This window comes from Aegilops tauschii, chromosome 7, assembly GCF_002575655.3.
Source record: "Aegilops tauschii subsp. strangulata cultivar AL8/78 chromosome 7, Aet v6.0, whole genome shotgun sequence".
Classification (NCBI taxonomy): Eukaryota; Viridiplantae; Streptophyta; class Magnoliopsida; order Poales; family Poaceae; genus Aegilops; species Aegilops tauschii.
This window is the reverse complement of record NC_053041.3, coordinates 95,300,896-95,324,762: the sequence shown is the minus strand read 5'-3', so window position 1 is coordinate 95,324,762 and position 23,867 is coordinate 95,300,896. Positions and strand designations below refer to the sequence as shown.

The 23,867-nt window shown below is 50.3% G+C and overlaps 4 protein-coding genes across 4 annotated transcripts; all 4 read right to left on the bottom strand.

The window, feature by feature from the left end:
- Window positions 1–711: 711 nt before the first annotated feature.
- Window positions 712–2,767, bottom strand: LOC109766698 (uncharacterized). Its single transcript, XM_020325480.2, has 2 exons — window positions 1,563–2,767; window positions 712–1,492 (listed from the first exon to the last, which is right to left on the bottom strand). Exons 1-2 carry the CDS (start codon window positions 2,724–2,726, stop codon window positions 896–898), a joined length of 1,761 nt encoding a protein of 586 aa, XP_020181069.1. The 5' UTR covers window positions 2,727–2,767; the 3' UTR covers window positions 712–895.
- Window positions 2,768–17,483: 14,716 nt separating this feature from the next.
- On the bottom strand, window positions 17,484–18,248 carry LOC109766694 (uncharacterized). Its single transcript, XM_020325476.1, has one exon. The coding sequence runs from the start codon at window positions 18,246–18,248 to the stop codon at window positions 17,484–17,486; it is 765 nt and encodes a 254-aa protein (XP_020181065.1).
- Window positions 18,249–20,147: 1,899 nt separating this feature from the next.
- LOC109766695 (uncharacterized) lies at window positions 20,148–22,041 on the bottom strand. The gene is made up of 2 exons (XM_040395379.2): window positions 21,113–22,041; window positions 20,148–21,032 (listed from the first exon to the last, which is right to left on the bottom strand). The coding sequence occupies exons 1-2, from the start codon at window positions 21,945–21,947 to the stop codon at window positions 20,242–20,244; spliced, it is 1,626 nt and encodes a 541-aa protein (XP_040251313.1). The 5' UTR covers window positions 21,948–22,041; the 3' UTR covers window positions 20,148–20,241.
- Window positions 22,042–23,103: 1,062 nt separating this feature from the next.
- Window positions 23,104–23,655, bottom strand: LOC109766696 (uncharacterized). The gene has a single exon (XM_020325478.1). The coding sequence runs from the start codon at window positions 23,653–23,655 to the stop codon at window positions 23,104–23,106; it is 552 nt and encodes a 183-aa protein (XP_020181067.1).
- Between the last annotated feature and the right edge of the window lie 212 nt (window positions 23,656–23,867).

Below are 23,867 nucleotides of genomic sequence, written 5' to 3'. Positions count from 1 at the left end.
TATAAAAAGGTTTGACAACAAGTCTTTATGATTGCTTGTGTTGCGCATATTTGCATACTCCTCACATTTCTTTCTACTACACATATTAATTTTGTTTTAAGTCAAAGTTTGGGAAGTTTGACCAAGTTTATAGAAAAGAATATGAACATTCACAGTACGGAGTTTTCTTTCATTTTCTTTCTTCTTTAGGGTAATACCAATGTAATTCATTCTTTCCTAGAAAACTGTGATGGTTATACAGTGATTGTTCATAGGGAAAAAATGGCTGAAACCAGAAAAATTTAGGCACCTGTCACACAGCTGCTCCCAACTTTGAAATGCCAATCTAATTATTTTCACTTGAGACCAGGTGCCTATACACCACAAGTTAAATACCCACTATCTTCGTCAGTAGTAAACAAGTACTAAGATGTCTGCAGCTTCATAGATTTTTTATAAAAGGAAAAATATATTAATATCACCAAGATACTAATTACATCCAGACTGTGCATTAACCAGAGATCACAAGGACATCCAAGATGCACATAGCTTGAAAAGAAAAGAAAAAAGGGAAAAATTGGCCTTGTCAAAATGATAAACTCCTCTCAATATAAAAGCACAACCACCACCAAAAACAACACCCGAAAATATAAAAAGCCTTCAAAAACGACGTCTTCAAAAAGGAAACAGTAAACAAGCGCCCTGGTTTCATAGATGCCTGCTGAACACACATCAAGCAAAACATTTTTGTTTCATTTGCCCACGGTAGTCGATTGTCTCCTGAGCATTTTGAATAACAAAGCCACATAGCAATGGCTGCTGCAGCTACATCGAATCGGTATGCGACTCTGCGTTACTCGATCGCATAGAGGAAAACGATCGACGAGCAATGTGACTTCCAAATGAAACGATCAATTCAAGCGGCACGACCAGCCGGAGTATGACGGCCTCGCCAGCGCTCGTACCCCTCCAGCGCGAGCTCCGCGCGCCGCCGCACCTTCTCCTCGGAGGCCAGAAGCTCCCGCACCGCGGCCGCCGCCTTGGCGCTGTCCAGCTCCTTCTCCGCCGCGGCGAGCTTGGCCTTCGCCTTCACCAGCTCCGCCTCCACGGCCCGGTTCGCCGCGGCGAGTTCGGCGTTCGCCTTCGCCACAACCGTCTCGGTGGCTCGCTTCGCGGCGGCGAGTTCGGCCTTCGCCTTCACCGCCTCGGCCTCTGCCGCGGCGAGCTCGGCTTTCGTCTTCACCACATCCGCCAGAGACGCGGCGAGCTCGGCCTTCGTCTTCACCAGCTCTGCCTCCGCCGTTCGCTTGGCCGCGGCGAGCTCGGCTATGGTCGTCTCCAGCTCTGTTCCCGCCGCGGCCAGCTCGGACTTAGCCTTCTCCCGCTCCGCGTCCGCCGCTCTCTTTGCCGAGCCGAGCTCGTTCTTCGCCTCCTCCAACTGCTTCCGCAGCGCCGCGGCCTCGCGCTCCCTGGCCACCAGCTTCTTCTCCAGCTCGAGCGCGTAGTTCGCATCCTGAACACAACAGTAAGATCGATTGGACTGCGTCAATGTAACGATTTCCCATGGTATTCGCTGGCAATACCTGACGAACCGCTGCGTCGTCGGCAGCCCGATTTCCAATGGCATCTGATGGCTCGTTCGCCGCCAACACGCGCTCCAGCGGCGGCTCGGTGGCGCCCTGCAGCAGCTCCCGTGCAGCCTCCCAGTCTGTGGTGTGTCCATGGTGCCTGCTGGGGAAGTGCTGTGGCGGTGGCGAGTGCACACAGGACAGAACTGAAAGAGGCGGAACCTCCTCCCCGCCGTTGGCTTCCTCCCAAGTCCTCTTCTTCGCCGACGCCGACGCGGCCGCCTTCTCCGCCGGCATAATCTTCAACATATCATGAACAGAGGGATGCATGCCTTTAGAACAGGAAGTAGTACGAGTTGAAGACGAAGTCGGCGGCGGCGGTGGGGATGATGTGGTTATCATGGCGGCAGCAAGGTTGGTTTTGCAGGGATAGCGGCGCTGCCATGGGCACGTAGCAGGGAGCAGGTTCCTGAGATCAACAGCGGCGCCACCGTGAGCAGCTAGCAGCTCCACCACCGATTTGTTTTCCCCAACGGTGAGCGCCGGGTTTCTGAAGGAGCGCCTGGGCGGCTCGCCCCAGTCCACCGCGCAATGCCACGGCGCCGGCGACGAGAGGAAGAAGAAGTCGTGTTTCCAGCCCACGATGGATTTGGAATTCCGGTTGGGCATCCCCGTGAAGCGCAGGCTGGAGCTGCCCCCCCTGGACACGAAGAAGTACCACCCTTTCTTGTGCTTTCGGTCGTAAACGGACAGGTGGAAGAAGCGCAGGAACACCGCGAGCGACGGAGGCACGTCGGCGGAGCGGCAGAGCAGCAGGAAGCCCTCCATGACGCGCCACCCGTTGGGCGTGAGCTGGGCCGGCGCGATGCCGAAGTGGGCGAGGACGTCGCGGAAGAAGCCCTGCAGCGGGACGCGCATGCCAGCCTCCAGCGCGCGCGCGTACACGCAGATGGCCCCCGGTGGCGGCGGTGAGTTCGCGCGCAGGTCGCCGGCGGGGCGCGCGGTGAAGTCCTTGGGTACGCCGTACTTGTTGCAGAGCGCGTCCACCTCGCCCTGGGTGGGCAGGAAGGAGGCGAAGCCCTCGGCGCCCGTGGCTCTCGTTGGCATGGCAGCGTCGGGGGCGAGGATTTCTTCTGTGGTGACCTCGCCATGTTTCGGGTTGACGGAGGGGGAAGGCATGGTGCGAGTTGGTGGTCGTGCTAGCTAGAAGAGAGATCTGTGCACACTATGTTACTCACTGCAGTAACTACTCCCGTGATCAGAGGCACGCAGGCCCTTTGACGTGGAGTGGTGGCTCAGAGTCCTAAGGAAGAGGAGGTAGTTACAACAGATGCATGCACTTTACAGTACTGTTTAAGACATGGGCTGATATTCCGATAAATCGGCCAATTTATCATATATCCGTGTCTGACTAATAAGATAAATTGGCGGATATGATGATAAATCGGCCGATATGCCGATAATGTGGCCGATATACCCCTTATCGTGGGTCGACGTTCCTGATAAGCGATATCCCCAACATTACTTTACACTTACACACATGTGCGTTACAGAGCTATGACCATGCGTTAACTCCCTCCCCCACCCACCCACCCGCGCAGTCGGAACACCGCCGGACTGGACGTTCAGACTGCCTCAGGAGTCTTGAAACACGATCGTAGACAATCCTTGGTGAACACATCAGCAAATTGCGATCCAGAGGGTACATGCAGAACTCTTGCCTCTCCCAAGGCGACACGATCCCGGACAAAGTAGAGGTCGATTTCGACATGCTTTGTGCGTTGGTGTTGAACATGATTGGAGGAGAGGTAGTTGGTGCTGATATTATCACAATAGACAATGGCGGCACGCGCTGGAGGGCGATGGAGTTCCTGAAGTAGCTGGCGCAGCCACGTAGTTTCTGCAACGCAATTCGCGACGGACATGTATTCTGCTTCTACGCTCGATCGTGATACAGTGGGCTGTAGTTTTGAGGACCATCAGATGAGATTGGACCCATGAAGAACACAAAAGCCAGATGTGGACTTCCTGGTGTCGGGACATCCGGCTCAATCAGCGCCAGAATAGGCCACGAGATCAGAGGACGTGGATTTGTAGAGTTGAAGCCCAAAGCGCGAGGTGCTCTTGACATAGGGTAGGATTCTTTTGACGAGCTGTAGGTGGGATGTACGAGGGTCATGCATAAATAGGCAAGCCTGCTGGACAACATATGATATGTCGGGTCGAGTGATGGTAAAGATATTGTAGGGCCCCGGAAAGACTCCTATAAAGAGTAGGATCGGATACGGGATCTCCCTCCGTGGAGGAAAGTTTGGATTTAGTATCCACGGGGGTGGGAATCGGGTTGCAATGAACCATGTTGGCGCGGTCCAATATCTCGAGTGCGTACTGCTGTTGGGATAGAAATAAGCCGGTGGGAGAGTGAATGACATTAACACCAAGAAAGTGATGTGCATCACCAAGGTCAGACATGGCAAACTCGAAGTGCAGAGATGCGATGATGAAATTTAGTGTGGCTGAATTGTTGGCAGTAAGAATAACGTCATCTACATAGAGTAGGGGATATGCAATGGATGAGCCATGTCGATAAATAAAGAGGGATGTGTCACATTTGGAAGAAATAAACCCTAAAGAAAGAATGAAGGATTTGAACCGCAAGAACCAAGTGCGAGGAGCTTGTTTCAACCGTACGACGACTTTTTTAGGAGACAAACATGGTTGGGATGAGAGGTGTCGATGAATCCAGCAGGCTGCGTGCAATAAACCATCTCGCCAAGATCACCATGTAAGAAGGCGTTCTTGATATTAAATTGATGAATGGGCCAAGAATGAGAAGTGGCAAGACCAAGAACAACACGTACGGTGGCCGGTTTGACAACATGCACTAAAGATTTCAAGCCTTGTAAACATACATGCGAAAATAGTGTGTGCATATCATACCACTGTTTTGTTTTTTAAGCATTTTTTATAATCACCTACATGTACGAATGGTTTTGTGAAACTTCTGGCAAGAACTTTTATGTTATAGCATGTGATACATCCATGAGTTTTTTCAAAAAAAAATTGAAACTTTGGGATGTATATATGTTCTCAAAATAGGGTGTGGACGCAACCAGTTCCGACAAATCCATTGGGAAAATTAAGGTTAGTGCACGTAGTATTGCAGAGAGCAACTCAAGCAGTATCCCTAATTTTGAAACATTGAACCATCATATTTATTCAGAGTAACGGCAGCTCAATTAATTAAAATGTTTTATTTCTCAGTCAATATTTGTGGACGTATGTTCAAGGTATTTTCATTAATTTGGTTCTTTTTTTTTCTTTGCGTGGATGATCAATTGGGTTCGTGATCTAGAAAAAAAAAATCCAATGCTACACTTGTATGAATCTCCTGTTAACATCAGGTGGTTATTAGTGGTGATTTAGAAACAGAAATGGTTATTTCCCAGTCACCTATGAAACAGTAGTTTCTGGCATAACCTCAAATTTCATCTTCCATATCCCACTCTCCAATATATGATTAATATTTTGTCAGCAACATGGCTAATATGATAGTTCAACAAAAGTAAGCCCTCATTTGGCATTATAACTTGCATCCAAAATATTTGTCGGCATTATAAAGGGTATTAGTTGCAAGTGATGGTACGATCTATCAAAAAATGTCAATAAATTATACCACGAACTAACTTGTCAGAGTGGTTAGCATAAATAACCATTGGCAGCTCAAATATAATAATAAAATGAAGAAAAAATAATCATTGTCCGGCATACATTCGTCACACAAGCAAGGGCAGGAGCTATGGAGGCTACACCATTGTGATCTGCCTCATTGATTCTCCTGCCTCCCCACGCACGAGCTATGGAGGCTACACCATCGTGATCCCCTTTCTCCTGCCTCCCCACGCATGAGTTGAGTTGGTCAGATCGAAAAGAAAGCGAGGGCCAGCTTGGTGCAGTCTTTTTCATGAGAAGTTGGGTCTTTTTCTTGGAGTAAAATGCATTCACGGTCATTGAACTTGTGTCGAAACCTCATTTTGGTCATTGTATTTAAAAATACGATCAATACGGTCACTACATACGACTTGAGGTGATTATACGGTCACTGTCTCATCATACAGCTTCGTATTTCACTTGTTGACTGGTCAAACACCATAGAACCCTCTCTCTACCTTACGAAGGACCCACCTGTCAATGAAGAAAAAAAAAAGAAATAAACACTACTCCTACTCCGCCGCTTTCACGTAGGGATCTCCCACAGCACCGCCAAACCTGCTATGCAGTTGACCGCTGGATCGATGTGTGGACAGCACACAGCAACAAATTTTCTTAGTGTGGTACCGCCGCATGTGTGCATGCATGCATGCTATCGTGCACAGGCGGGACGGGGCTGCATGCAACGATCTGTGCTCCCGACTTTCTTCACGGCGGCTCATTTCCCTTCCGTGTCCCTTTCCCAGCACAAAAATGACAACAATTCTTATACTCAGGACTCAGCCACGGGACCATTTTTATACCTCTAGTATGTACGCCTGTTACGTAAATACATATATAGGCGTTCGCTGTCCCCGGGGATGCGCCGCTCCACTGACGCCATCGCCACCTGCACTTTGACGAGCCCGGCCACCATCGCCGCTGTTGGCGCTGGTCCGACCTCAACGGCGGTATAGCCGAGCGCTTTTCATCGATACACGCATATTAGAGGCTAGCTAGCTCGAGGAATTTCCGAGCTAAATCGGTTCCGTCCGAACGTAGACGGCGAGAGATACACGTACAAAGGAAGGAGTCTAGCTAGCTGCTGGATCGATCTTCATAGGCTAGCTAGCACAGGCACCTAACAACACGCCGCCGGCTATTCGATTTGACCGCTCGAAGCACACGCACCCGAGACAATACGAGGACACGCGAGTTGATAGCCACATGACCGTGTCGGTCATCTTTGTTTTCTTTCTATCAATGTGATTCGAAATATTACAGGGCCACAGGGGTACACGAGTATATAAAGGAGCTAGCCTACAAAGCTAACGCACCCTAAGTCCCTAACACCGGGCATGGACTCTCCGACGTGGTTAACTCCAACAGCGCATGCATTGCGCAGCTCCACGCTGGGAGCAGGTACCAGTATACTCTTAGCTCTCTACCCTCCTTCACCATCTTATTGAGTTCCACGCGCATGCCAACAGCGAGGAATAGCATGTTCTCGACCAGCATCTTGGGCACAAGCAGCTAAGCCCGGTGTCCTCGCTTGAACATGGCCATATTCCCATTCACCGGCATGTACGTGCAGCCGCACAGGCCTTAGCTCCACAATGGTTAGAGTAGGTGGGCTTCACCAGAAATCAATAAAAAAAAATAGCGCGCTATAAAATATAGCGAGGTCCTTCTCCAAATGCTACATAAGTTATAGCACGCTAATAGCGTGCTATATTTCAAAATAGCGTTTGCAAAAAACTTACAAATATTTTCAGAAATAAAGTATTTCAGCAACTAAATTTTCTCAGGACCAACACATACACAAGGGCCAAATCCAAGGCATAAAAAAGGAATGCATGTTATCCTATGGTGGCACAAATAACAGAAACTTCAGTTCAGTACAATACAAAGTATAACACAAGCTACACTTTACAAAGAGAAGAAATCATCAAAATATACTGTACTCCTGCATGTTTTCCATCTGTGTACAATTACAAATTCAGAATAAACATGTGGCCTGACAACTCAGCTACACGCAAATATACACAGTTACTTAGTAAAAACAGCCTCAACGCACGACCAGATCCTGCCGCCCCCGCCACAGCCCAAGCTAGGAACTTTTTTTTTGAGAAGCCCAAGCTAGGAACTGTGTGCGTGCGTTGCGTTGTCCACGACCTGGGCTAGGGCGTTAGATGGATCGACTGGGCCTGTTGGGCCGATGCCTGATGGTCTGCTGTTCGCTGAGCCTGCTGTGTTTCGATCGTTCCACGCTAAAAACGTTGAAACGTTTTTGTGTTTAGCGCCGTAATAACGCGCTATAGCGCGATTAGCGTGATAGCGTGAAAAATGACCAAAACGTAACGTGGCAGTCTCAAATACGCTATAGCGACGTTTAAACGTCGAAATAGCATGCTATTTTTTTCGTTGCCAGAAATCCCTGGTTTGGTTCTCCTGCTACGCAGAGATGTTTTTTAAAACTGACAGGTGGGACCATCGTAAGGTAGAGAGAGGGTTCTATGGTGTTTGACTAGTCAACAGAGTAAAATACGGAGCTGTACGATGAGACAGTGACCGTATAATCACCTCAAGTCGTATATAATGATCGTATTGACCGTATTCTTAAGTACAGTGACCAAAGTGAGTTTTCGACACAAGTTCAATCACTATAGATGCATTTTACTCTTTTTCTTGTGTTTGGATGAACAGAACTGCCTTTGGTGCAGTCTTGCAGAGAAGTTGGTCTTCTTCTTGTTTGAATGAACATACTGCCTCTGGTTGCAGTCTTGCAGAGAAGCAAAAATGAACCTGACAAAAGCTGTCTGTTTTTTTACCCAGTACGCCACGACAACCATCATTGCGGAACACGCTTTAAAACGCCGTCAAGTCACTCTTGTGCTCCTTTAAGTCAGGCCTCACCGCGCTTGCAGTCTTACATTTTTAAGAAATTGATCCTCACTATTATCAATTCTCTCAGTATGCACACTATCCACTTTTATGCCACCTGAGCGTTCACATTAGTCTAATTCTTTACATGCATGAATGCCATGTCATCATGCCGTTACCAGCGTACACAACGTACCGAGGACCAGCTCTCTCCTCTTCTGATCGTTTTGTCTGCCACGGGCATATCGCTTCTTTATGCAGCCTTTTCCTGGTGAATGAACCAAACAGTCATTTGTGTTTTGGTTTCTGTAACCGATGCGTCAAGTAATCAAGAGCCGATGGAGCCGATCTCTTCGTGTCAGTTATGCGTCGACTTACCAACCATCAACATCACGCCACTCCCATATCGCCGCATGTCGCGCGAGGTAAGGCATCCCCAGCCGGACGAGGCTTGCCTGCTCCCGTCCCGTGCTCCCATCCATGCTCCCGTTTCACTCATTCTCGATTGAACGGCTGGCCCAGTTTTCGTCTCCCACGACCCTTTTCTGGCCCCAAAAAAGTCGTCGTGCTCCCATATTTCCCCTGTACCCAGTACGTAGTCCCCTCCTTCCCCTTTCTCCTCACCTTCCGACAGCCGAGCGTGGACAGCGGAGAAATCCAGTGAGTCAGTCGGCGCCGTTCCCGTCCCAGATGTCGTCCCTCTCCTGCCGCAACGCAGCCTCCGCCTCATGGTTCGTTCTTGCGCCAAAGAGACGGAGATGGTGGAGCTCGGGGCGGGGATAATGGAGGTGGTGATAGTGGAGGTCGTGGCGGCGGCGGCGGCAGCGGAGGCCGCGGCGAGCGACGAGGGTGTCCCCCTTCTAGCGGCTATTCCAGGCGTGTGGCGCCGTCTTCGGTGCCGCTGGCACCATTCCCGTGCCTGCGGAGGTTGGCTTGCCCCGCTCCCTCTCTTCCTCCTCTGTACTTCTGCACAATTCAGATGTCTAGTCTGATTTCTTCGCCATTTAGTCTCTGATCTGAGCTATTTTGTATGTAACTACTGGTATTTGAGCACACAAGCACAAGGGGATATTGCAAATTAATTTGGTCCATACAAAGATTTCTTAATAGCTCAACTTTTGTTGTGCAAAATTGTAGATCGAAATTAGCTTCTACATGTCCTGGATACCTATCTAGCTGTGTTTAAATTGACAATTAATTTATATCATTGTTCTGTGCGTACTGAAGGTGCTCAGCTTGATTTACTTTTTCTAACAAGATGGTTAATTTTAGGATGCAACAAAAGGAAAGCATAGTTCAAATGCAGTGGATTCAATCTTGGAAAGGTCTTGCATTGCACAAAATACTAATGATGTCGTGTACTGATTGAATAAACTGAAATTTAATTAGCTAGTGGTGGTGATGTTTGCATACAGGATGAGGCCAGAAGACGGTTCAGTGAAGTGAACAAATTACTCCTTTCATCGATGCATGCAAAGTCATATTTTTGGGTTGATAGTTCATACTGATCTGCGTGACAGTGGCACTTCATTACCGCAATGATCGACTACTGGTCTGCTTGTCAGGTTAGGCAAAAAAATGTTGTTGGTAATATGTACAGTTTATACCTGATGCAAACCAAGCCTAACTGCATCTTGGTTCACATTGCTTGTATAGCAGTATAGAAAGTAGAAATCACAATATTCCTATTAATCTCATCCAACCTGAGGGCTACCATTGTTTTGCAACTTGTCTATAATGAGTTGACAATAATTACAACAGATGAAAAGTAGAAACGTAATTCCTGTGTTCCATTCATAGTCCTTTAAGCTATGAACAGATGGTAACACGGAAAATAAGTGAAATATGTTTAATTAATATAGATAGTATCCTTCAATCCATGGTCGTATACTCATAGTTTCTAATATAGTTGCAAGCAAATACATGAGATAAAACTCTATAACATCGATTAAGCAGGCTTCTGTTGGAAGAATGGTAGATCTTGTCCTGGCATCATCGTAGGGGTAGAGGCACCGATGGTGAGATTATTTTCTTGGAAGGATGATAGATTCTGTCCTAGCATCATCATAGGGGTAGATGTACCACTGGTAGGAGTCTATTGTTGGAATAATGATAGATTTTGTGCTGGCATCATCGTAGGGTTAAAGGTACCACTGGTAGGATTCTGTAGTTGGAAGAATGGATTCTGTCCTGGCAACATCGTAGGGGTAGAGGTACCACTGGTAGGACCATGTTGTGCCAAATAGGGGTATAGATGATTTGGCAGAGCTCCCAGATGACCCTATGCAAATAAATAGCAAAGCTTAGGTCGTTGAAAATTAAAAAAGGAGAAAAATTTACAAGTAGCCTTCTTATACCATTTGGGCTGGGTTGTATTGTGGTAGATACCCCGGCATTTGGTTTGTCAAAGGCATTCCAGGTTGTAGTTGTAAAGAATCGGCGGTCTTCTTCTTTTTTTTTGCTTTCTCCAAGTCACCAACGGGTCTTGCTGATCCTGGTTCAATATTTTCTCCCAAATGACCCTATGAAGAATATGAGTCAGATTTCTTACTTCTGGTCCTGGAGATCCATTGCCGTGTTCATGGTTCCCATGATCACTGCTTGAAGAAACCATACGGGGCAATAATTTCCTTTGTTTAAACCTCGGATGGCTTGATATTTGCAGACTTTGCTATCTGCCTGAAATTTGTTCGTTGGATGCAGTCAGGCTCCAGATTGCAAATATCCTTCCGCCTGTGATTTAGGATCTAGCGTTTGTGAGGGTTTGGCTCATACCTCGGTTTCTAAGTTGGCGCGCAAAATAGTTAGATTGGCGGACATTTTCCCTCCAGAATCAGTCGCGAGTATTACGTGAGGGAGAGAGAGAAACGGAAATACGTCGATTCCCTTTCTTTTGGGCCAGAAAAGGGACGTGGGGGAGGAAAACTGGGCCAGCCGTTCGATCGAGAATGAGTGAAATGGGAGCATGGATGGGAGCACGGGATGGGAGCAGGCAAGCCTCGTCCTCCCCAGTAGGGCTGGCGCAGGGCCGCCAACGCCTCCTGCAGCTGCTACCGACGAACAACGACTGAGATTCTCTGCCGCGCGCCGGCCGTTAGGCGTGCAGCCCATCTCCTCCCGTAGGTGGACCGGCCAGATCATGCCTCTCCAGTATCCCTGCATGTCGTGCAAGGTAAGGCGGCCCCAAGCCAGGTCTGAAACAGGACTGTCGCGCCTCTCGTCACTGGCACCGATCAACAAGGACGGAGGTTCTCTTGCGGCGGCCTTTTCGTTGGGCGTGCAGCCTTCTCCCCATAGGCAAATTTGATAATTTTAATCTGTGGATCAAATCATTTCACAAAATGAACTGCTTCTAAAAAAATCACTCAGCTGACTTTTTGAGTGGCGTCCGACAAGAAGGCGCCACACTACACTGTGCAACACCTGACTGACAGGCGCTACAGGCCAGGCCAGCGTCGCACCCCGGACTGCCTAAAAATTACTAAGTCAATGTGCAGCGTCTAAGAGTTAGGCGCCACACTATACAGTGTAGCGCCTAGCCCCTAGGCGTTGCACTAGTGGTTGCCTACAAAATGAAGCAGCCACTAGTGCAACGCCTAGAGGCTAGGCGCTACACTGTAAAGTGTGGCGTCTAACTCTCAGACACTGCACACTGACTTAGTAATTTTCGGATCACACAGCTGCGACGCAGGCTAGGCGTGAGTAGTGTGGCGCATTCGTGTCGGGCGCCACTCAAAAAGGTCAGCTGAGTAAAAAAATAGAGGCATTTCATTTTGTAAAATAATTTCATCCAGAGGTCAAAATTGTCAAATTTGCTACCTTCATATACGAGGACTCCAGGTCCCCGTCCGCGGCACTGCCTCTCACGCCATGCAGATTCGCCCACCTGCGTCACACAAGACCTGCCGGTCGCTAAACACGTCTGACTGTTGTTGGGCACCAAGTAGCTCCTTCCTATCCAAGGACACAGTCAGCGTATGATTCCCTGATGGTCGCCGCCGTAGTGGTGCTACACCTGCTGAGTACTTCACAAGGATGATGAGCTCATCTGCTGAAGGATCTCCTACAATTGGCACTGTCATCATAAGGTACTGTCCTCTAGCCTCTGCTACCCATCCTTCCTGATTTCCTCTATTACTTTTGGATTGTGCTTAACCTATCTGTTAATTTGATTTTACTCATCTGCGTGTTGTTAGATTGGAGTGGATACGTTACTAGGTGTCCATATGTTGTCGCCCCATAGGTCTTCAATCTCATTAGTACTTCCATGCCATTGATTTCTTTATTGTGCTCCGTGCATCCTTTAAGTCAGTGTGTCTGTTCTTTTTATTCTAGATTCCTGCCTATTCTTTTGCTACACTTAAGTCCCTCTTTTAGCTTTTCACTGATCTTTGTTGTTTCATACTCTAAAAGGAGAACTTCTCGCACGCAGCAAAATTGTATTTCTCATGATGGTTGGGGATAATTACACATGGACAAATATGGCCGGATAATGTAACGGTTTCCACTTGCTTGCATAATGCAATTTTTTCATAATTATTGATCTTCAAGATTAGTCAAAATTTCAATATATACCATTATGATCTCAACCAACCGGTTTTAGCAGATTGCATATATTTGCCTCAATTTCAGAAAAAGCAAGCTAAGCAAGTTTTCGTCGTGTTGTGTTCAAACTTTGTAATGTTTACTGGGACCATCTTATTACTAATTGATGCTAATTTGGGGCAACTTTTAATTAGAGAATGTGATTTTTCGGATAAACATGTTACGAATTTAGGCCAACAAATAAATACGATGATGTCCCATACAATTGTTTAGTACTATTCGTCATTACATTATTTTGTGTATGCACATCTCTTCAATATGTATATTGGACCAAACGTCCCGCAGCAACGCACGTGGGATTATCTAGTTTATATGATGACGGTGCACAAACTCCCGGTTTGGGCACTGAAGCGGCTAGTTCAACTGTGCCGGGCGTGGCTATACGACTTAAGTTACTTGTTCAAACTGAAACTATACGACTTAAGTTATGCATTTCCAAAATTTAGAAGGCTTTTCAAAATTTCAAATTTCAAATTGAAAAATAAGGATCAATCTTGAAAGCTAGTTAAAGTTGGGATTTCCTCTCATTTTTCTCATCAAAATGAATGTAAGGTTTTACTAATTTCAAAACATTAATGAACAAATATGGCCATTTAAAATTCAAATGAATATAGTATTTGAAATTTGAATAGATCAGCGAAAATGCGAGGAAATTTTGTTACTAAGGAAGGCTAGTCACTGAGGCTGACCAGTGGGCCCGATGCACTAACACGATTGCATTTTGTTGATTTTAGACTAATTAAAATTAATAGAAACAAACCTCTTAATTAAAAAACATAATGAGAAATAAAACATTGTTGGGCTTGGCACAACACCCAGGAGCATAGCCCGACTCGGGCAATTATAACGAACCAACGAAACCAGCGCGTCGCACATCCGTGAGAGCGCTTCGCAGAGGCAAGGCGGGGGTCCAACTTTAGTCCTACCTCGCCAAGCAAAAGACATTGTGACCGGGTTAGGGCCGGGGTTGCTGGGCCATTGTACGCAAAACGACATGTTTCGTGTCGCCCCTATGTGCTTGATTCGGTGATGGGCTTATTACCCTACACGCTTATGACCCCGAGGGGCCTTTTCTCTTATAATTCTTTCTTCTCTAAACTGATAATAACTTCAACTAAAACAAAATTAATTTCATTCATGTCTTACAAAAAAACCGGCACATTTCTCCATAATCTAAAAATCACCGTGCTGAGAAGACGACAGCAAACATAGGCCAAAAGGGTCCATTTGTGTGCATGTAATTTTTTGACTTTGGAGAAACTGCACCATCTTTTTTCCATGTGCTAGTATGACCAAGTCATGGTTCCATGTCAACAGTTTTAGTTTTTGGCAAGTTTTACATTTTTTAAATTATTTCATCAGAAAATGGCCGATTAAAGATTATATGTATAATAACATGCAAAGCTTGTTAAAAGTCAGCAACATTAAGCTTGCATGCCTAATATGGTAATGCCAGCTTTGTAGAAAAGATGGGGTCATTTCATCAAAGTCGAAAAAACCACATGTTTAGACGACGGCGGTAGCAGCGGATGGGTGGTTGGGCCATAGCCCTGTGGATGACGTGTATAAGGTGAGTTTGGTCTGTGACACAGTGTGACGGCTTCACCGTCGACCGGCGAGTGTCTAACAGTGATACACTCCTATCATGGGCGTCATCGGGGAAAATCCCCCTCGTTGGACCCGCTGAAGTTGTAAAGATGGTGCCGTGGGACGCAAGTAAATTGCGGACGGCAACGTTATCAAACTCCTTGCCGTTGTCAGTTTGCAAGGTGAGAATAGGACGACCGAACTGTGTGGTGACATATGAATAAAAGGCGGTGAGTGTGGCAAGAGCGTCGGACTTGCGACGGAGAGGGAAGGTCCACACATAATGAGTAAAATCATCCAATGTCACCAGATAGTATAAATAGCCCGTGTTGCTAGCAACCGGGGACGTCCAAACATCACTATGCAACAACTGAAACGGAAAGGTGGAAATGTTTGTAGACTCGCTAAAGGGAAGACGAACGTGCTTACCAAGACGGCAAGCCTCGCAAGAGTGATCGTCGACTTTATTACAGGAGAAAGAAAAACTTTGAAGAATCTGACGCATAGCGGTGGAGTTGGGATGACCGAGACGGGCATGCCAAAGATCGACACTGGCGGCGAAGGCGGCGGGGCGACGGGTGGTGGTGGCGCCGGAGGGATGCACTGGATAAAGCTCGTCCGGGCTATCACATCGGTGGAGCACCATCCGTGTACGGGCGTCCTTCACAGAAAAACCGATATCGTCAAATTCAACAGTTATACGATTCTCACGAGTAAGGCGACGAACGGAAACAACATTAGTGACTAAGTCAGGAGACACAAGAACATTAGACATATGCACAGGAGTAGAAGTAGAAGGAAAAGACATATGACCGACGTGAGTAATGGGTAGGGAGGAACCGTTACCAACGGTGATACGGGTGGGAGTATGAATGGGAGTGGCAGATGTGAGGTTACCGGGATGAGCAGTCATGTGAGCAGTGGCGCCCGAGTCCATGTACCAGTCACCACCGCCACCATAGGAGCTCGGTGACGGGGCGGAGTGCAGTGCGGCGAGCAAGGCCGGGTCCCACGGCGGCGGCGCCTGAGGAGGGTAGAACCCTCCGTAGGCCGGCGCGGGAGCAGCCCCGAAGGCCGGAGCAGCGGCGGCGCCGTAGGAGGGCGTGGTCCCATAGGCCGGCGCGGCGGCGGAGCCATAGGCCGGCGCGGACCCGTAGGCGGGCGCCGGCGGGGGCGCGGTACCATAGCCGTTGTAGGGAGCGGCGTTCGGCGCGGCGAAGAGGGCCTGGTGACCCGCCGGGCGGGGCCCAAGGATGCCCGGAGCCGGAGCCCGAGGGACCGGCATGGAGTAGGCGTGGACGACGCCGGTCCACGGGTTGGTGTCGTACGTCCATGGGGGAGTCACCTGCTGCGGCTGACGCCCCCCCTCCCGGCGCCTGTTGCTGCTTGCGGTTGCCGCGGCGCCCGCCACCCGGCTGCTGGGGGGCAGCGGGAAGGGCGGGAGGCGCGGGCGGGAGGGGCAAGTACCCCGGAGGCGCTGGTGGCAGCGGCTGCTGGCGCGGCGCGGGTGGGGCGGTCGGTGGAGGGGCGCCGCGGGAGGTGCCAGCGGCGAGGGCGTGGTGCTGCACACGCTTCTTGACCCCCTTCATCCGACGCTCCTCCAACCTCAAGTACGCCACAAACTTGGGGAAGGAGGGCTCCGGCATCAAGGTGAGGTTAGAGGCGGCGTTGCCGAAGTCCTCGTTGAGGCCGGCGGTGAGCGTGCTGAGGAGGAGGTCGTCGTCCACCTTGGCTCCAATGTCACGGAGCTCGTCCGCCAACGTCTTCAGGCGGCGGCAGTAGTCATCAATAGACTGTTCATCCTGGTGACAGTCAAAAAATTCCTGACGCGGCGCTGAAGCTGATTGTCGGTGAAGAGGCCGTTCAGCTTGACCCACAGGGCGCGGGCGTCGTCGCCGGCACTCACGACCGTGTGGAACAAGTCCTTGGAGATGGTGGTGAGGAACCACCGGATGATCGTGGCGTCGATCGCGGTCCACTCGGCGTCGGCCACCATGGTGCGGGAGTCCACGGTGCCATCCACGTGATCCACGAGATTGTTCTCGCGGAAGAGCAGCGTGAAGTACGTCTTCCACGTGAAGTACGTGGAGTTGGAGGCGTCGAGGGTCACGGGGACGCGTGCATGGACGTTGATGTCGCGGATCTCGGCAGGGTCGACGGCGAAGGGGTTGGAGTAGGTGGAGGTGTTGGAAGACATGGCTATGAGATCGTGCGGAGGGAGGCGGCGGCGCGGCTAAGGAGAGGCGGCGCGGCGGTGGGAGGCAGGCGACGCGGCGGGAAGGGGCGGCGCGGCGTGGAGGCGCGCGGTGGGGAGGTGGCGCGCGGGGAGGAGGGGTGGTGGCGGCGGCTTGGGGCGGCGGCGGCTAGGGTTAGCGGAAGCTGGAAGATCGACTTGCGATAGATACCATGTAGAGAATGATTTGGTGCATCATAATTGATTGATCGTGCACTAGGCACATATATATGGGTACAAGGGTGCGACCGGTATCTTGTCTTCTAAGATACACGTACATACAGAGGGAGACAGATACTACAGGTACTGCATACAGAACCCAGACCTACGTACATGTACACATGTTCAACAGAAGTCCACGATGTGTTAGATCAACTCTACCGCACGACTCCAAACGGATGTCCGCTTTGTTCAGTTTCTGTTCGTTTGGGGTAGGGCAATGAGGTCGTGTCCGGGCCTGTCCTGGGATGCGGTGGCCGTACGCCCCGCGCGCGGCCGCATCCTTTGGCCTCATCCTGTCCGCCACGCCCAAAAATGCCATATATTTATATCAAAACAAGTTTGCACGTCTAAATATTAATTGTCTAAAAATAAAAATAGTTTTACAACCCAATCGAAATTGTCTCTAACAAAATAGTTTTACAACCAAATCGAAATTGTCTTGAATGAACATAATGAACCAATGCATCTATTGGTTGCCAATGTGACTCCACACGTGCTCAACCAAGTCATTTTGAAAATCTAAATGAGTGTGCCAATCACGCAGTTCACGATGGAATTGGAGAAACTGTTCAAACGTGGCTGGTTCTTGGTGCAGGGGCTCAACATTTTCACCTTGATAATCAAATCCTTGGCCGAAGATCCTGTTATCACGCTCGTCCGCGACGATCATGTTGTGCATGATCACACAAGCAGTCATCACCTCCCAAAGCTTCCCTTCATCCCATGACAGTGCAGGTTTCGAACGATACCCCATCGGGATTGAAGCACATCAAAAGCATGTTCCACATCCTTTCTAACACTCTTTTGCATTTGGGCAAATCTCTTTCTCTTCTCAACTTGGGGTTCGAGATTGTCTTCACAAAAGTTGACCACTGAGGATATATATCATCAGCTAGATAGTACCCCTTTTTGTATTGGTGGCCGTTGATCCCAAAGTTGACAGGTGGGGAGTGGCCTTCTGCAAGCCTTGCGAAGACTGGAGAACGCTGCAGCACGTTGATATCATTGTGAGAACCTGCCATGCCGAAGAAAGAATGCCATATCCAAAGATCCTGCGAAGCCACCGCTTTTAATATGACAGTGCATGCTTTGACATGCCCCTTGTACTGGCCCTGCCAAGCAAATGGACAGCTCTTCCACTCCCAGTGCATACAATCTATGATGCCAAGCATGCCTGAAAAGCCTCTAGCTGCGTTGGTCGCCAACAATCTCTCTGTATCAGCGGCAGTTGGCTGCCTCAAGTACTCAGGGCCAAACACTGCCACCACGGCCTTGCCGAACTTGTACAGTGACAGCAGACATGTGGACTCACTCATACGCACATACTCATCCACCAGATCGCCTGGAATTCCATATGCGAGCATGCGGATGGCCGCGGTGCATTTCTGGTAAGAGGAGAATCCAAGCTTGCGAAGGGCATCCTTCTTGCACTCGAAGTATGGGTCATGAGCAACCACTCCCTCTCGGATAATTGAACACATGCCTTGTCATATGAAAATGGCGACGGAATTTATCCGGCTTGAAGAGCGGGGTGTTCACAAAGTAATCGGCATAGAGCAGGGCGTGGCCTCTCTCCCTGTAGCGGTTCAGGTTGGGAGCACGGCCAGGGAGTGACCCCCTGTATCGAGGAAGCTGCCGTTCAATGTGGTCGTGAACGACCAGTGCAGCCATCACAAGATCTTCATCATCCGACGACGAATCGTCCGATTAATAAATGAAGTGGTGGAAAAAAAGTCATCTCCACTGTCCATACCTTTGTGGGCAAAGTGTCGAACACCGTGCGGACGTGGTGGCAAAGGGGTCGCGATGATCACCTCGATGCAGCAGGGGTGGTTGGCTGCCGGCTACTGGCCGCTCTGGAGCACTCGTCGGAAGCTGCCGTGGCCGTCGTGGTACGTCGCCGGCGGTCGTATCCCCTCTTCCGCCGGCTACGATGGCGATGGCCAAATCTCCTCCAATCGACGGCTAAAATACGGCGAAAGCGCGGGCGTGGTGGCGCCCATGTCGAGACGTGGTTTGGTATGGACGGCCGGGGGGTGCACAGTGAGGAGGCGGCTGGAGAATAGTGACGGCGCCGGCGGCGGGGTGGGGCGGGGAGAGGGGTGGAGGCATTGGAAGCGAAGGGACTGCTAGTGTCCCCGACAGGCGGGCCACGGGGGGACAAGGGCGTGCGTCGAGCCCGCCCGCGTGATGTCCGTTTCACCCCAAACCCGGCGCAAGTTTGGGCAGGGGATGGGTCGAAAACGGACGGAATCCGGATATTTGTTCGTTTGGGGCCGCGCTATTCGTTCGTTCTACTCCAAACAGACGCACGGATGGGGTCGCGCGCTGGAATTTGGCTTAGACTCGGAGTTCTTGGCGTATCCGGGATGATCTCCTCATCTTTTCTTATTTTATTATATTAGCTAAATGACAGAGGATCTTTGTGCAGCCAACCCAGGTTCATAGTTTTCTCCATAGCGAAGCAAATCAATTTATTGAGCTTGGAACATGGAAATAATAATTATTGTTATTTGTATTGTTGCAATGCAAGCTTTTTGGCTAGTTAACTAAAATCATGTTGTGGCTTTAATATCGCGAAGTAACTACATCCACCGATGGACGTGGACCTTGAGCTTGGAACACGAAAATCACGAAGTAACGGTTGTTGCAATCGAAAATGCCCCTCTCAGCTCAAACTCACATTAGGCCGGTATGCAAACTTTAAGAATGTTTTGAATGCTTGCAAAATTTCATCATGAAAAGCAAATCAATACTCAAAAATCCTTTTGAAAATAACATTTTTGAGCATCGATTTGGTTTTGTTCGTCACGTCTTCCACGAATGTCATTCCATGATGACACTTTATAGGCAATCAAAATATTCGTCAATGTTTGGTGAGTAAAATCAGAATTTTTTGATTTTTTTATCATTCTTTTGGTTTTATTGTTCGCTGAGCTCTTATGAGCTTGAGCTCGGAAAAACCGCGTCCAATGTTATTTTAGAATGCCCTTCTCGGCCCGAGCTCACGTTAGGCCGGTATGCAGACTTTTAGAATGTTCTGAATGTTCGCAAAGTTTCATCATAAAATGACATTCATGAAAAAAAAATCAAGACTCAAAAATGCTTTTGAAAATAACAATTTTTAGCATCAATTTTGTTTTGTTCGCCACGCATTTCACGAATGTCATTCCATGATGAAACTTTACAAGCAATCAAAATATTTGACGATGTTTGTGAAAATAATTCAGATTTTTTTTTGAATTTTTAATCATTTGTTTGGTTTTACTGTTCTCCGTATGAGCTTGAGCTCAGATAATCTGCAATGTTGTATGTACATCAGGAAACTGCGGCAACTAAAAATAGAGTGGATCTCCAGGATAGAGGAACAGAGCGCATAGAGTGGATCAGGCAAAGATTTGTTTATGATCTCCAGCGATGAACAGAGCGCATAGAAGGTTTTAAATTCCAAAAACCCATCGACAAGGTACGTACTCAGGCAGCACGGCCGGCCGGAGCGTGACGGCCTCGCCAGCGCTTGTATCCCTCCAGCGCGTCCTCCGCGCGCTGCCGCACTTGTTCCTCAGAGGCCAGGAGCTGCTGCACCGCTGCCGCCTTGGCGCTCTCCAGCTCCGCCTCCACCGCGGCAAGCTTGGCCTTCACCCTCACCAGCTCAGTCTCCGCGGCGCGCCTCGCGGCAGTGAGCACGGCATTGGCCTGCACCAACTCCGCCTCCGCGGATCGCTTTGCCGCGGCGAGCTCGGCCTTCGTCTTCACCACCTCCTCCCGAGCCGCGGCGAGCTCGGCCTTCGTCTTCACCGCCTCCGCCGCTTGCTTTGACGCGGCGAGCGCAGCCTCCGCTAGAGACGCGGAGAGCTCGGCCTTCGTCTTCACCACCTCCCCCTCCACCGCCGCGAGCTCGGCTTTGGCCTTCTCCCGCTCCGCGTCCGCCGCTCTCTTTGCCGCGGCGAGCTCATTCTTCGCCTCCTCCAACAGCTCCCGCAGCGCCGCGGCCTCGCGCTCCCTGGCCACCAGCTTCCCTTCCAGCTCCAGCTGCTGCGCGACGGCTCCCTGCAGCAGCTCCGTGTATCCGTCATGCCTGCTGAGGAAGTGCTGTGGCGGTGGCGAGTGCACGCTGGACACCACCGAAAGAGGCGGTGAGTGTCCGTCGTTCTCCCCGCCGTTGGCTTCCTCCCAAGTCCTCTTCTTCGCCGACGCCGACGCTTGCGCGACCGCCCTCTCCGCCAGCAGAACCTTCATCATTTCATAGACAGATGGATCCATGCCTAGAAGCACAAGACAGCAATTTCAGGGCTCGATGAAACAGGGGAATCACAGGGATTTCGATGTTCAGAAATTCAGTTACCTTTGGAACAGGAAGTAGTACGAGTTGAAGAAGAAGGCGGCGGCGGGGATGCTGTGGTTATCACGGCGGCAGAGACGGCGGGGTTGCTGTTCCAGAGACGGCGGCGGCGCCGGAGCCGCGGGCACGTAGCAGGGAGCAGGTTCCTAAGATCAACAGCGACGCCACCGTGAGCACTCAGCAGCTTCACCATCGATTCGTTTTCCTCAACGGTGAGCGCCGGCTTTCTGAAGGAGCCCTTGGACGGCGCGCCCCACTCCACGGCGCAGTGCCACGGCTCCGGCGACGAGAGGAAGAAGAAGTCGTGTCTCCAGCCCATGATGGCTTTGGACCCCCGGCCCGGCATCCCCGTGAAGCGCAAGCTGGAGCTGTCGCGCATGGGTCCGAGACAGTACCACCCTTTCTTGCGCTTCCGGTCGATGGCGGACAGGTAGAAGAAGCGCAGGAACACGGCGAGCGACGGGCGCACGCCGGCGGAGCGGCAGAGCGCCACGAACCCCTCCATGACGCGCCACCCGTTGGGCGTGAGCTGGGCCGGCGCGATGCCGAAGTGGGCGAGCGCCTCGCGGAAGAAGCCGTGCAGCGGGAAGCGCAGCCCGGCCTCCAGCGCGCGAGCATACACGCAGATGGACCCCGGCGGCGGCGTAGAGTTCGCGCGCAGGTCGCCGGCGGGGCGCGCGGTGTACTGATCCTTGGGTACGCCGTGCTTCTGGCAGAGCACGTCGACCTCGTCCTGGGTGCGCAGGGACGAGACGAAGCCCTCGACGGCCGTGTCCCTCGACGGCGCGGTGGCAGTGGCGACGCCGTGGCCTGAGTCGGCGGCGGAGGAGGAAGGCATGGTGCGTGCTGGTGCACCTGCCAGCCGGCCGCGTCTCCTCCTTCCCTGCCCTGTCTTGGACCTGCACTGCAGACTGCAGAGTGGTGACGAACCGCAGTGAGCCCTTTTGTACCTATCCGGCTTTGTTGGCTGGCTGGGCTACAAAGAAAGCGTGAGACAAACCGAAAGTGCTCTTTTGAGTCCCCAAACGGACCTCCGGTTTGGCCAAATTTTGTCCCTTTGGATAGGACGATGGGGTCATGTCTGGGCGTGTTCTGGGATATGGTGACCGTGCGCCCAGCGTCCGGCCGCAACCATTAGCCCCATCTTGTCCGAAAATAAAAATAGTTTTACAACCCAATAAAAATTGTCTCCAATAAAATAGTTTTACAACCAAATCAAAATTGTCTAGAATGGTACATAAAATGAACCAATACATCTATTGGTTGTCAATGTGATCCCACACGTGCTCAACCAACTCATTTTGAAGATCCAAATGGGTGTGCCAATCACGCAGCTCGCGATGGAATTGGACAAACTGTTCAAATGTGGCCGGTTCCACGTGCAGGGGCTCAACATTCTCACCTTGATAATCAAATCCTTGGTCGAAAATACTCTCATCACGCTCGTCCTCGACGATCATATTGTGCGTGATCACACAAGCAGTCATCACCTCCCAAAGCTATATTTCATCCCATGATAGTGCAGGGTTTCGAACGATACCCCACCGGGATTGAAGCACACCAAAAGCATGTTCCACTTCCTTTCTAGCACTCTCTTACATTTGGGCAAATCTCTTTCTCTTCTCACCTTGGGGGTTTGAGATTGTCTTCACAAAAGTTGACCACTGAGGGTATATACCATCAGCTAGATAGTATCCCTTGTTGTACTCGTGGCCGTTGATCGCAAAATTGACAGGTGGGGAGTGGCCTTCTGCAAGCCTTGCGAAGACTGGAGAACGCTGCAGCACGTTGATATCATTGTGAGAACCTGCCATGCCGAAGAAAGAATGCCATATCCAAAGATCCTGCAAAGCCACCGCTTCTAATATGACAGTGCACGCTTTGACATGCCCCTTGTACTGACCCTGCCAAGCAAATAGACAGTTCTTCCACTCCCAGTGCATACAATCTATGCTACCAAGCATGCCTGGAAAGCCTCTAACTGAGTTGGTCGCCTACAATCTCTCTGTATCAGCGGCAGTTGGCTGCCTCAAGTACTCCGGGCCAAACACCTCGATCACAGCCTGGCAGAACTTGTACATTGACATCAGACATGTTGTCTCACTCATACGCACATACTCATCCACCAGATCGCCTGGAATTCCATTTGCAAGCATGCAGATGGCCGCGGTGCATTTCTGGTAAGAGGAGAATCCAAGCTTGCCAAGGGCGTCCGTCTTGCACTCGAAGTATGGGTCATGAGCAACCACTCCCTCTCGGATACGATTGAACACATGCCTTGCCATTCGAAAATGGCGACGGAATTTATCCGGCTTGAAGAGCGGGGTGTTGGCAAAGTAATCGGCATAGAGCAGGGCGTGGCCTCTCTCCCTGTTGCGGTTCAGGTTGGGAGCACGGCCAGGGAGTGACCCCCTATACCGAGGAAGCTGCCGTTGAATGTGGTCGTGAACGACCAGTGCAGCCACCACAAGATCTTCATCATCCGACGACGAATCGTCCGATGAACAAATGAAATGGTGGAAGAAAAACTCATCTCCACTGTCCATACCTTTGTGGGCAAAGTGTCGAACACCTTGCGGTCGTGGTGGCAAAGAGGCCGCGATGATCACCTCGATGCAGCAGGGGTGGTTGGCGGCCGGCTACTGGCCGCTCTGGAGCTCTCGTCGGAAGCTGCCGCGGCCGCCGTGGTACGTCGCCGGCGGTCGTATCCCCTCTGCCACCGGCTACGACGAAGACGGCCAAACCTCCTCCGATCGAC

What these genes read in the sequence shown, in the direction of transcription:
- LOC109766698 (XM_020325480.2), bottom strand. Translation starts at nt 2,726, where the DNA reads ATGCCTTCCCCCTCCGTCAACCCGAAACATGGCGAGGTCACCACAGAA. An exon ending in ACGACGCAGCGGTTCGTCAG is followed by an intron (nt 1,493 to 1,562) that starts GTATTGCCAGCG and finishes TGTTGTGTTCAG; the next exon opens with GATGCGAACTACGCGCTCGA.
- LOC109766694 (XM_020325476.1), bottom strand. Translation starts at nt 18,248, where the DNA reads ATGTGTTCAATTATCCGAGAGGGAGTGGTTGCTCATGACCCATACTTC.
- LOC109766695 (XM_040395379.2), bottom strand. Translation starts at nt 21,947, where the DNA reads ATGCCTTCCTCCTCCGCCGCCGACTCAGGCCACGGCGTCGCCACTGCC. An exon ending in TACTACTTCCTGTTCCAAAG is followed by an intron (nt 21,033 to 21,112) that starts GTAACTGAATTT and finishes TTGTGCTTCTAG; the next exon opens with GCATGGATCCATCTGTCTAT.
- LOC109766696 (XM_020325478.1), bottom strand. Translation starts at nt 23,655, where the DNA reads ATGGACAGTGGAGATGAGTTTTTCTTCCACCATTTCATTTGTTCATCG.